Source organism: Aquarana catesbeiana, linkage group LG02 (genome assembly GCF_042186555.1).
Source record: "Aquarana catesbeiana isolate 2022-GZ linkage group LG02, ASM4218655v1, whole genome shotgun sequence".
Lineage (NCBI taxonomy): Eukaryota > Metazoa > Chordata > Amphibia > Anura > Ranidae > Aquarana > Aquarana catesbeiana.
Window position 1 is genome coordinate 584826981 of NC_133325.1, and position 14163 is coordinate 584841143.

The following is a 14163-nucleotide window of genomic DNA, read 5'->3' on the forward strand; positions in this document are numbered from 1 at the left end:
GCAAAAGGAATGTCTCATCTAAAACTATACCCCACTTAATGCTTATTAAAAAAGCAAAAGATACAATAAACATTAATTGACTACATTTTCAAGAAATCAATTTTCTATTACAGCTAGGAAGCTGTATATGGATAGTTAATACCATGCTATACAAAAAGAATACAAGGAATAAAGGACTTACTGTAAGTATATCTGAAGCTTGTATTTAATGCAGCAAAATATGAAGAGTAGAATAAAACAGTGACAACAAAAAATGTAATTCAACATATTTCTTTTGTGAGTGGACCCCTCAACTTCGTATTTGACAAAATGATAAAACCAACTTCTGCTGATCACAGACAAGACAATTTTCCAAGTATTTTACCAACAATGAAACATTGAAAGCAAATAAAATGTTACAATGAAATGAAAATGTGTACATTATTCCACATTCTAAAACATATTTTTACCCAAGGTGTTCATTGTTCACTATTCTAGAAAACTATTTTTACAAATCCCAAGGTCATGGAAATCATTTATGTAAATGGCAAAGAGAAAACATCTAAGTTTTGTATGTGCTAAAATGTACTAAAAATCATTTAGGTCAGGACCCAGAAAAAAATACAATGTTAATTGCTGTTGGCGGTTATCAATCTTTTTGAGAAGTGCCATATATTGAACGTTTTAGTGTACTGGATGAAATATTCCACTGTAACAAAGTAATAGCAAAAAATAAGGTGTTTTTTTTAGGCATCAAACATGTCAGACAATAATTAACAACATCATATTTATTAAGCCAGAAAAAGTTTTGCTGCCACTTTTATGGTCCACCATAAAAGTGGCAGCAAAATGTTTTCTGTTTGTTTGCTGGCTCTTGAAGTTAAATAGCCACAATTCTGGAAGCATTAATTAATTCGCTGGCCTTTCAATGGATGCATGGCCTGTCTATCTTTGCGTCTAGTTGTATTATTTTTCAACATATAAAAAAAAATCAGTGTCAGTTTTATATATTTTTTTCTATATATTTTAACAAATTCATGGGAATGTGAGAAGTTCTTGCGGCTGACAGTGAAATTGATGTATATTCTTTGATGGTTGCTAGTAAGATTTTTGTTTAATTTATGATTTTTCAACATACCTAGCACCTCATGTTGTGACCTGGCTTAGATATCATTAAATATTTTTGGCACCTATCCCCCCTTTTTTGTGGATTTGGAGGTCCTTTTTATCATTGCCTGGAAATTTTCCAGGTGTCTTTTGTGCTCTAACATTCTGTACCTCCTTGGTCCATTGGGGAAGGGGTTCATCTTCTGCAGGAAATATGATGATTTTGTACTGGTTCTAATTCACCACCATGACACTCATTCCCCTGATGAAGATTTGTATCAAGAACTGAAATGCGTTGGGGTTTACATGCATCTTTATGTCTATGTATCATAGTGTGGTTTTTATCTATTCATTATGGACCAAGTCTTTTTCTGTGATTTTTACATGCACAGTGTTTTCCAGATTTTAATAATGTGGCATAATAAATATGATGTTTTTAATTATTGTCTGATTTGTTTGGTGCCTACAAAATGCCCTTATTATTTTTTATTACTTTCTTATATTTTATGGAAGATACATAACCAAATTGGACTCCATCTCTTCTAAATATCCCACTAGCCAGCAATAGCGTTTCATGCAATCATTGTCATTCTTTTGTCATTTAGCGCTTCTTTGGATGTCCCTCGGTCCCCAAGCCTGCAATCTCCTGTAAAGGATCCAAAACAAAAAAAGTAAGCATACTAAGCAAATACCTTAAGAGATTTAAGATGGGTTATCATGAAACCATCTGTGTTTTTTTATGTTTTTTTTTTTTTTTTTTTTTGCTGAAAAGGCTATCATAGAGTTGCAGACCCAAGTCTCAGAGTCACTTATCCAAAACAAGCATGCGGCAAATAAAAGTCAGAGAAAAGTCAGAATTTTTCATCTCTATGTATTTGTTTTGGGTCAGTGACTTAGAAATTCCTGAAGCCTAAGTACTAAGAACTCATAAAGCCAAGAATCCCTGAAGACAAAAATCATCACTCTCCCAATCAACATTGATTATTTTTAATCCTCATGTCTAGCATTAGTAAAGAGATACAGTGGGGACGGAAAGTATTCAGACCCCCTTAAATTTTTCACTTTTTGTTATATTGCAGCCATTTGCTAAAATCATTTAAGTTCATTTTTTTCCTCATTAATGTACACACAGCACACCATATTGACAGAAAAACACAGAATTGTTGACATTTTTGCAGATTTATTAAAAAATAAAAACTGAAATATCACATGGTCCTAAGTATTCAGACCCTTTGCTGTGACACTCATATATTTAACTCAGGTGCTGTCTATTTCTTCTGATCATCCTTGAGATGGTTCTACACCTTCATTTGAGTCCAGCTGTGTTTGATTTTACTGATTGGACTTCATTAGGAAAGCCACACACCTGTCTATATAAGACCTTACAGCTCACAGTGCATGTCAGAGCAAATGAGAATCATGAGGTCAAAGGAACTGCCTGAAGAGCTCAGAGACAGAATTGTGGCAAGGCAAAGATCTGGCCAAGGTTACAAAAAAATTTCTGCTGCACTTAAGGTTCCTAAGAGCACAGTGGCCTCCATAATCCTTAAATGGAAGACGTTTGGGACGACCAGAACCCTTCCTAGAGCTGGCCATCCGGCCAAACTGAGCTATCGGGGGAGAAGAGCCTTGGTGAGAGAGGTAAAGGAGAACCCAAAGATCACTGTGGCTGAGCTCCAGAGATGCAGTCGGGAGATGGGAGAAAGTTGTAGAAAGTCAACCATCACTGCAGCCCTCCACTAGTCGGGGCTTTATGGCAGAGTGGCCCGACGGAAGCCTCTCCTCAGTGCAAGACACATGAAAGCCCAAATGGAGTTTGCTAAAATACACCTGAAGGACTCCAAGATGGTGAGAAATAAGATTCTCTGGTCTGATAAGACCAAGATAGGACTTTTTGGCCTTAATTCTAAGCGGTATGTGTGGAGAAAACCAGGTACTGCTCATCACCTGTCCAATACAGTCCCAACAGTGAAGCATTGTGGTGGCAGCATCATGCTATGGGGGTGATTTTCAGCTGCAGGGACAGGACGACTGGTTGCAATCGAGGGAAAGATGAATGCGGCCAAGTACAGGGATATCCTGGATGAAAACCTTCTCCAGAGTGCTCAGGACCTCAGACTGAGCCAAAGGTTTACCTTCCAACAAGACAATGACCCTAAGCACACAGCTAAAATAACGAAGGAGTGGCTTCACAACAACTCCGTGACTGTTCTTGAATGGCCCAGCCAGAGCCCTGACTTAAACCCAATTGAGCATCTCTGGAGAGACCTAAAAATGGCTGTCCACCAACGTTTACCATCCAACCTGACAGAACTGGAGAGGATCTGCAAGGAGGAATGCAGAGGATCCCCAAATCCAAGTGTGAAAAACTTGTTGCATCTTTCCCAAAAAGATTCATGGCTGTATTAGATCAAAAGGGTGCTTCTACTAAATACTGAGCAAAGGGTCTGAATACTTAGGACCATGTGATATTTCAGTTTTTCTTTTTTAATAAATCTGCAAAAATGTCAACAATTCTGTGTTTTTCTGTCAATATGGGGTGGTGTGTGTACATAATGAGGAAAAAATTAACTTAAATGATTTTAGCAAATGGCTGCAATATAACAAAGAGTGAAAAATTTAAGGGGGTCTGAATACTTTCCGTCCCCACTGTAGGAAAGATTATCATATTTACTTGTTTTATTTATTTTTTTTACATTTCTTCAGTTGCTTACTGGTTTCTTGCCCAGGCAAATTATGTCATACATCCCAGGAGTCCTCAGGAGGGGAGGAGAGGAGAAGAGATTATCTCAGCTAAGCACACTTTTCTGCATGCATGCTTAAGCTAAGGGCAGATGGATTCCAGGAAGTAAATGCTACATGAATCATCTGCCATTGCTAAAGATGGCTACAGCCAGAAATGCTAGGGGGGGCATTTTGCAAAGTGATTTCTCAACAAAATAAAGCATAGAGACATGGATGGATGAATGGGGGAGTTTGCTTTGAATAATCTTTCTTATTGGCTGTGGTAATGTCTTAACTGATAGTAGTGCCATTCAGCTATCAAAAATAATACCCTTTTGTGCCTTAATTGTGCATATTTAATCTCCTTTCATAATATCTTTTCATTGTGCATTTTTATATTTTATCCAATCTCTAAATAGTGTTTCTTTCCCTGGTAAAAAAAAAAATTGTTCCAGTGAGTGGTAGTATCCGTGAATTATATTCCCATTTTGCTTGTCTGTAAATCAATTCCAACACCCTAAATACATTCAATGCTAGCTCACTTGTGTCCTTAGAAAGCAAACAATACTGTTGTGGTAGCCAAATATCTTTACCCAAAACTGCCTTACATAATGTGTTTTCAATATTTACCCATCTTTTTTCTCATGAATTAAGTGTCCATTCCACTATTCGTGTAACAAAAAAAGCATTATAATACCTTTTGAAATCTGGTACAGCTAAACCCCCGTGTGTTTTGTCTTTACTCAATACTGCAAACTGTATTCTTGTTTTTTTATTCTGCCAAATGTACTTAAGTATCATTGCCTTTAATGTCCTAAAATATAATTGTGGCACATAAATCGGAAACATTTGAAATTTATCAAGCATTTTAGGTAAAATCCCCATCTTAACAATATTTATACGCCCTACCCAAGACAGTGGCCTTTTTGGGATTTTTTTTATTTCATCTTTGATCTCATTTAATAACAGGATGTAATTCGCCTGATATATATTTTAAGATTGTGTTAATTTTATTTCTAGATATTTTAGTTCTGTTTTCTGTAATGTAAACGGGAATTCTTCTTGTAAAACTTGCTCATTTTTCTTATTCACATTAATATTCAACATCTATGACTTTAAGGGGTTATAATAATTCAATTCGATTTGGTAGCGTTGTTCTAGGGCTGGAAAAATAGAGCAGAATATCATATGCTGCCACCTTATGTTCCTCTTCTCCAATCCTCACTCCTCTTATATCTACACTGTTCCGGAGGGTTGCCAACAGAGGTTCCAATGACAATGTAAACAGCAGGGGTGAAAGAGAACACCCCTACCTTGTACCGTTAAACAATTCAAAAGGTTGAGATAGTGTCCCATTAATCCTTATTGCCGCCATAGGATGTTTATATAGTGTTTTTATCCACTGAATCATTTTTGGGCCAAACCCTATTACCTCTAATGTAGTTATCATGAATGCCCAGTCTACCCTATCTAATGCTTTTTCGGCATCTATTGACAGTGTCAGGTCACCTTGAGGCTAGGTAGCAGATGCACACCGTTGGGATCAGGAGTGCACCGCAAGGTAGTGGACCCTACGGCTGACTGCTGCGGATGGGAGTCATGGTGTTAAGAAAGGCAGGGCCGCTGGAATACCAACACAGATCCCACTGGGGTTAGAATGCAAGATTCCCTGGGGCGTGGAGTCTAAGAGCCAGCAGATGTTCACCAGAGCCTCTAGTACTGAGGATGGCCTTAGTTGCAACTGGCTCCAGGTTGCGAACCCCAAGGTCCCCAGCTCACACCCACAGTAGGCAACAGGAGGATAGGGATAGTAAGGGAATAAGCCAAGGTCAGGGCCACAAGCAGACAAGGACAACAGAGTTCACACCAAGGTTCAGGGTCACAGGCACACAGGGATAGTCAGGGACACGCCAAAGGTCAGGGTCACGAGCAGACAGGAATAGTTGAGAACACGCCAAGGTCGGTAACAGAAACAAACGTAGAGCACATGGCACGCAGGAAACAGGAAGCCAAAACACACAAAGGTTGATCAGCAGGGCTGGCCTGCAGTGCAGATGCTAATATAGAGTTCTCTGATAGGAGCTGGGGTGGAGCCATGCTAGAGGAGAGATTATAAAAGCAGTCAGGTGAGAGTCAGCTGGTCTCTAGAGATGAACACATGGAGACAGGTAAGCTGACAGACAAAACTCTATTGCATAACCATGACAGACAGGAATGGAACTGGGGACTCTATTTACTTTTTGTAAGAGAAGCAATGTTCTCACCCCCCATTGTCTCTTCCTTCCCTTCCTGGGATAAACCCAACTTGATCTGTATGTATCCACTCTAGCATCAGGCCTTTCATCCTAGTGGCTAGAATGTTAGCATATGACTTTTTATCTACATCTAACAGTGATATTAGCCTGTAACTGAAGCACTGAGTTATATATTTACCCTCATTATGTATTCATCTTTGTGTTATATGTCACCTACTATGAGGAATTTATAAAAATGTTTGTTTCAAGGACATCTAAAAATAAAAAATAAAAACAATAACTTACAGGGTATATCTACGTCCATTGCTGCAATGTATGGATGCTTTACCCTGTTTGTGCTGTAAATGACCAGAATAAACACTGAAACAAGTATAATAATTTGTAAAAGCAACATTTGCTAAGCGATTATCGATTATAAATTTTGTCTGGAAAATAAGATTGCTGTTGTACAATAAAATGCATTTCTTGGTGTTCACTAAGGGACACAGGATTCAGTAGTTTTGAGAAAATTGGGTTTTGCAGCTGCCCCCAGGAGGTTTATGCTGGCAAACAGGTCAGACTCTGAATAGCCCTGCCCCTAACCATCATGCTTAGGTTTTGTGTACAAGCAGAACATAGGGCCAATAAACATAGTGGGGTGTACCATGTACAGATGTACAAAAGCCACTAAGAGATCCAACATAGTGGAAATCTTACTATAAAAATACCCAAATAAAGAAATGCAGGGCTACATGAAAAATAAGGGGAGCAAATACAAAAATCATCACTAAGAAGGAAACTCCAAGAAAGACTGGTGATCCAGAGCAGGGCAGGGCACTAAAGGGAGATTGCTTTCTGAATGAATAAATGATGGGCCCCAAGAATGTAGAGGACAACCAAACAACCAACATAAGGAAAAACTGGTGGGAGAAAACTTAGAGCAATTGTTAAGTGGTCAACAAAGAATGTTTGTAAAGTAAAGGCCAAAGTTTAGGATACTTAGAGAGATCCAAAATATTACATACCTCTCAAGAGTGATCTAAAGGGAGATAGGGAAGGAGACCTTCAATCTGAAACAAAGAAATGTGGAGTACCAAGTCCCTTTGATACACTGGGAAACATCAGAGACTGGGTTACACCAGAAGCTTTACCATTGCTGTGAAACTGAAGATCTCTCTGTGGCTAACTCTCTGTCGCTTTGTCTGCTGTGCCCTGAGTACAGCGGTGAAGTCCTAGTACTCAGCCTCTCAGTCACTGTAGCCAGACAAGTACTGGGCTAAAGAGACATATTTACACAGGCAGTCATTGGAGACTGGGTGACACCACAAGCTCTACTACTAGTGCGAAACTGGTACAGCACACATGGGTCTGAAAAGTGACACAATGTGAACACCAGTTCCCAAACCTCACATTCCAGATTATCTTTGTCTCTTTCTAGCCAATTTACAGAATGAGTCTTCAGAGACTGGGTCACACCAGAGGCTGTGCCATGGTTCTAGACCTTGAGAGCACCCTGTGGCTAACCAAGACAGTACATTAAGGGGGCTACTTATAAAAAAAATTGCTGTGCGGATGTCTCAAGCATTTGTACAGCTGCCAGGAATAATCCCTGTAATTTGCCTAATATTTTTATTTCCTTTTATCATCAGTTTCATCTAGTGGCCATAATGCAGAGTTTTCCTAAAATACCTCAGTCAGGGAAGTGCCACAATATCTCCACTAGATAGAAAATAAAGGATTGTTTGGAGAAAAAAAAAAAGAAAATAAAGGCAATAAATACATTATGAAAATTACAAGGATTATTTGTGACACTGAACTCATGGAAGAAAAAGTGCTATACACCGACGGAAAGGAGGAATTGTTTAGTTATATCTGGTTCTACTTGGTTTGACCACATATTTCTCTGACCACTGCCCGTTGATGTCTCTGGCAGATACTTAAACCTGGGCCTTAAACAGGGCCTAGATGGCTCCCATTGATTCTGAGGGCTTGGCTTTTTGCAAGAGGTAGGTGCCTCTGGGGGGTTCCCATTCCCACCCCCCCCTACAATTTTTTTTTTTATTCATTAATTATTTATTTTTTTACCTTTTCAATTAGCTTACTCTAATTGCAACAAATGCATTGATCATTCCGCATCGTCATATTATTCACATATTATATGTGATGACAGTTTTTTCATGCTTCACTCAAAGGGTATCTCAAAGGGTACCTGAGTATACCTTGCCCTCTTGAATAATTATGAGTAGTATTGCTGTCAGTGCCTGCTATATCTGGTTTTCAGGATGACTGTTAGGCCTCATGCACACTGGACGTTATAAAAACGCCAGTAGCGTTAGCTGTAGAAAGCTGTAGAATAGGTTTATCAGTGTTTTTGCAGTAGTGTTTTTTAACTGTAGTATTTTTTAGCTTTTTTTAACAAAATGATACTGCCATGGCTCAAAAATGCTGATAAACGCAGAATGGCCACTTTTTTGAGTTTTTCAGCTTTTTTCAGAGTTAGAACAGTTTTACAGCTGAAAAACACCTCTCAAAACCCACTAGTTCTGGGTTTTTTTCCAGCAAAAAAACCCACCCCTGCCAAAAACTGCCGATAACAGCCTGTGCATGGACACATAGGTTAACATGTTGGGGGGTTTATTAGCTGCAGAAAAAAATGTCTGAAGCCAAAAACAGCAGCTGTAAAAACATCCAGTGTGCATGAGGCCTTATAGTGGGAATTCCGTATCATACACTTGGAAGATAATATTATCTGTTGCAAATGTGGTAGTATTGTTATTGAGCCCTGCGGGCTTGTATTTTCTGCAAAACAAAATGTTTTAGTGATATGGCTTGTATATTTTTTCAAAATTAGAATAAAGAATTTATAAAAACAAAAAGAATAAAATGTACCTAGTTACATAGTTACATAGTAGGTGAGGTTGAAAAAAGACACAAGTCCATCAAGTCCAACCTATGTGTGTGATTATGTGTCAGTATTACATTGTATATCCCTGTACCTTGTGGTCGTTCAGGTGCTTATCTAATATTTTTTTAAACTACCGATGCTCCCCGCTGATACCACCGACTGTACAAGGGAATTCCACATCCTTGCCACGCTAATGCCCTGTCCACACGGTCGGACATTGATCGGACATTCCGACAACAAAATCCATGGATTTTTTCTGACGGATGTTGGCTCAAACTTGTTTTGCATACACACGGTCACACAAAGTTGTCGAAGAATCCAATCGTTCTGAACGCGGTGACGTAAAACATGTATGTCGGGACTATAAACGGGGCAGTAGCCAATAGCTTTCGTCTCTTAATTTATTCTGAGCATGGGTGGCACTTTGTGCGTCGGATTTGTGTACACACGATCGGAATTTCCGACAACGGATTTTGTTGTCGGATAATTTTATAGCAAGCTCTCAAACTTTGTGTGGAAATTCCGATGGAAAATGTGTGATGGAGCCCACATACAGTCGGAATTTCCGACAGCAAGGTCCTATCACACATTTTCCATCAGAAAATCCGACCGTGTGTACAGGGCATTACAGTAAAGAACCCTCTACGTAGTTTTATAGATACATAGTAGTAGTTCTTTCTTGGACACTAGTAAAAAACTGAAGCACAATGGTTAGGGACAAGGTTATAAGAGGGTTGGCTTTCAATGATTTTTTTCTGTTTGCCAGCATAACCCAATTGTCTCAGCACAACGGGATGCTATGTCCCTTTGTAAAGAGACTGGAAAATTATGGGAAATTCATTGGGGAGATCTATTGGCAGCATCTTTGGTCCAGCTCAAATAATGCCCTCCAGCTGAGTCCTGCCTGCATTAGTGATTTGCCATTATAGTTGTCCAGGTCAGTGGAACCATGGAGAAAGGGAAAACTAAGGTTCACCCAGTACTGTTGCTTTCCTCTACCTGCAGTGTCACTCTGTACTGCTCCCTTCTCCCTCTCCTGCATCTTTTTTAGTGTGTGTTTCTTCTCAACCACCAGCACTTCCCCCTCTCCTCTACCACCGTCACATCTCTTGTTCTGCACCTCTTCTTAGGATATAGTGTTGCGGGGATAGTGCTCTCCTCTCTCTCCAGTGTTCCCACATTCTGTATTCCTTATATACTATGTATCACCTCAAGGTTGAGGTACTATAGTGATATCTGTGCAGTAATATGTTTACAGGAAAAAGCTGATGTTCACATCATAATTTTCTCATGCAGGGAATATTCCAAATTTAATTCTCCATCTCTGACAGAGCAGGCAACTACAAAGGAAACAAAGTTAAAAAGGTAAAGTTGTGTGTACAGTCAAAACTCAACCAAATTAGCAGCACATCAGTAGCACATAAGCATAAAAAGGGTCAGTGCTTCTTTATGTTACATGGACTGCAACTTATTCTGGACTTTTGCTTGTAAAATGAAAAAAAATTATGTGATTTTCTCTAAAGATACGTTTTCACTTCTTACCTTGCAAATCAGATGCATAACTTTGAGCCTGTGATTGGTGGTGGGGAAGTAGAGTTTGCTTCATCCAGCAGAGACTTAGTAGGATAAATGGTAAATTTCATATTTTAGGGTAACCCCAACTTGATTCTGGACCACCAGTTGTGATCCCATAGATCCTTCACCCCAGCTTTAGGAGACTGTGAAAAATATGCATATGCATTTTTTTGTAAAGGTTGTGTCATTCAATATTCCCCCCACCAGCTTTCTTGATAAATTTTCCCCCAGTAATGTAGTCAGATGAAGTGCAGTTAAATGTGCCGCTCAACACAAATGAGACATTATGTTTAAAAAGACTGAATCAAATTTTTTTGAGAGATGAAAAATCACAGCTTTGACAGTGAACTCCTAAAGAGTTATTCCATTGAGAGATTTTTCTTACTACCTGTTATGATGACAACTGGATTTCACCCTTATTTTTTCCAGTGAAAGACATTGTCTAGGCCAGTGGTTCTCAACCTTTTTGAGACCAGGGCCCGAAAAAATTATTTCAAAACCTTCCATGCCCCAACAGTAAAAAATAAAGTTTATACTCAAACAATAAAAGTGTAAAATGTGCATTGAAATGTTGGAAGGCTCTGGATGGAACTTAATGTCTCTGTGGGGGGGAAGATGGAGGTTGTGGAGTGGGATAGAGGACTGTGCAGTAGACTTGGTGGCCCTGTAGGAGCTGTGAAAGGTTAGAGAAGCACTGTGGGCCACAATCTAATCTAAAATTACAGTACTGTATAATTATATGAAATGGAAGCAAGAAATAAACAACATTAATAAGATTTTGGAGGCATGGCAAATGTCAAGCATAAAAATACCTATGAATCTATGTGTATATGTTGTTCTATAGTGAGCTGAAAATGAAATAGAGTCACATTATAAATGAAAAATACCACTGACCTGTTATTGAATTGTAGCAAAATCACCTTGCAATCAGCTTGAAGTGTGTTTGAACCCAAAATCAAAATTGTAATATTAAAGCTTACTAGTCCTTTATGTGGTGGCTGCATTTGCATTCTTTTATGCCATGTACACACGACCGGACTTTTCGACAGCAAAGGTCCGACGGAACGAATCCGCCGGACAATTCGATTGTGTGTGGGCTTCATCGGACCTTTGCTGTCGAAAAATCAGACGGACTTTAGAAATATTCAAACTGTTGGTCTACAAGTGAATCCGCCTATACCTATAATCCCACCACTGCGCTCTAGGAAATGAAATAGACTTTAGAAATAGAACATGTTTCAAATCTTTCCGACGGACTCGAGTCCGGTCGAAAAATCCGTTCGTCTGTATGCTAGTCCGACGGACGAACAACGACGGAAGGGCAGCTATTGGCTTCTGGCTATGAACTTCCTTATTCTAGTCCAGTTGTATGTCATCACGTTCCAATCAGTCGGACTTTGGTGTGATCGTGTGTAGACAAGTCCGTTGCGTCGGAACTCCGTCGAAAGTCCGTCAAAAAGTCCTTCAGAGTTCAGCCCGTCGAAAGTCCGCTCCTGTGTACAAGGCATTAGGCTTTTTTTCTTTATTTTCATCTGGTGATCCTGCCAGTAGCACACTTCCTAGGCTTTAGGGTGACAATGCTCACTCTCTGTACTGTATAGAGGAACAACGATGTCATTGTAGGATAGGACGTGTGTAAGGGCTACAAAAAACTTCTGCCTCTCTGTTCTATATAATGTGGGGTGTTCTGTAGTTCACATTCATGAACTGAGCAGAGCTAATAACATTGCTTGAAATAACACTGTAGACTGCACAAGACATAGGACAACTTTTTATTTTTTGGCAGAATAAACAGGTATTTTTTTTGTACTTATCAAACAGCTATAACAAAATGCTTTTCATTGTATAATTTACAGACCAAAGGGAGCAAATAAAATAAGTTCATTGTTCGGATATACCAATGCTTTAGAGAACTAGTAATGCAAATAACTGATTACGGTTACACATGGCAATATCTTGCTTCTACTAAATTGGAGCACTCATAGTTAACTTCTGTGGGTGTTTGATTGTAGTGGGTGCAAGCCACTGTGTTTGTAGCAATGCAGGTTTTAGGTTAAGGTATTATCATGATAACTGTGCAGTAATAGGTTTACAGCAAGAATCTGTTGTTCACATTACAATTTTCTCATGCAGGGAATGCCCTGAATTGAATTCTCCATCCATGACACAGCATGCAACCGCTAAGGAAACAAAGCTTAAAAGGTAAAGTGTGTGTGTCAGGACCCATCAGTAGCACATAAGCATAAAACATGCTATTTTACCATTAAAGGTAGTCCATGCACAGACTACTGTTTGCGATCTTGGAATCTGCTAGTGAAAAGAAGAAATTTCAACCAGCTCATTGTGATTTCAACTGCATATAATTTTTTGCTAGCAACAATGCAAATAATTTGAGCACCTTGAAGACTGTGAGTGGCGAAGTGCAATTATGTCTGGGACAGTAGTAGAAAGAACTGGAAACTGATATAGTTAAAATGATTCTAAATTGAAATTGAAAAAACAAACATGACATACTTACCGTTCTCTGTGCAATGATTTTGCACAAAACAGCCCCAATCCTCCCCTCCTGGGGTCCCCCACCAGTGCTCCTGGCTCCTCTCCCCTACTGAGTGTCACTTGCTATGGGGGGACTCGTGTGTTCGCTCCTGAGCCAGCTCTGTGTACTCATTGACACACAGGGTGCGGCTTGGCCCCACCCCCGCTCTCTCCTCACTGGCAGTGATTGACAACCACAGGAGCCAATAGCTTCCACTGCTGCCTCTCTGTCCAATGAGGAGAGAGAGAGACAGCCAATAAGGAGAGAAAGAGCAGAGAGAGTTGCAGTTCTTGTGCAGATGGCTGGATGGAGGCATGGCTAAGTATAAGGGAGGGCTGGGGGGAGCTACATGCAGTAGGTTTTTTACCCTAATGCATAAAATGCCCAATGAGAACTGACAGCATGTTTTTTTTTCACTAGTAATAGACCTTTGAGGGTATTTCATACTATGGTTTGTAGCTTATACACAGTCTCACACTGAGATCTCTGAGAGGCAGAGGGCCTTTTTTCCCCCTGGGCAAGTTATAAGAAGTTATGTTGGGCTGGTGGCCCTGAATGGAGATACTTCTTAATTTAGATATCAATAAGAGTAGTACGTGAGGTGCAGTCAATGACACATGGCTGGCATTTTATAGCTACCTGATTCAGACCTGTAATCTCAGTGTGTAGCAGAGGGAGGTCTTCCAGCACCAACGTCATTTGCGGCTCTGAGACATCCAGTGACTATGTGAGCCCTGTAGAAAGCTGGTGCTGCAAGATATGAAAGAATGTGTCACAATAAATCATGTCATTTAGTAAAAACAACCTTTTACCGCGCCCACCAATCAATGAGGTACCACGACATATTTTTCATGATGTACTCTATATAGTACACAGAAGTCTGTCCATAGGAAGCCAAAGGTTCCCAATCCTCCCTTGGCATTCTAGGGCATGGGTAGTACCAATGCTTGCCTTCTAAGCTGCTAGGGTGACAGAAGTTTAGTAGTATATGTCTAGAAGCACTGATAAATACATTTTGATGATTTCTTTCAGGTATGCTCTATATGCAGCCATCACTAGATTTATTAGTATAGCAGTATATGCTAATGTTGTACTCTTTGCAG

The 14163-nt window shown here is 39.6% G+C and overlaps 1 protein-coding gene across 2 annotated transcripts in view; it reads left to right on the forward strand.

The window, feature by feature from the left end:
- LOC141128747 (transcription elongation factor A protein 3-like) overlaps positions 1–14163 on the forward strand; it is an 89846-nt gene that overhangs the window by 44814 nt on the left and 30869 nt on the right. For both annotated transcript variants that reach the window (XM_073616213.1, XM_073616212.1), the window contains exons 6-8: positions 1692–1757; positions 10246–10314; positions 12658–12726. In XM_073616213.1, coding sequence (XP_073472314.1) covers positions 1692–1757; positions 10246–10314; positions 12658–12726 — 204 coding nt within the window. The remainder of the gene's footprint in view (positions 1–1691; positions 1758–10245; positions 10315–12657; positions 12727–14163) is intronic.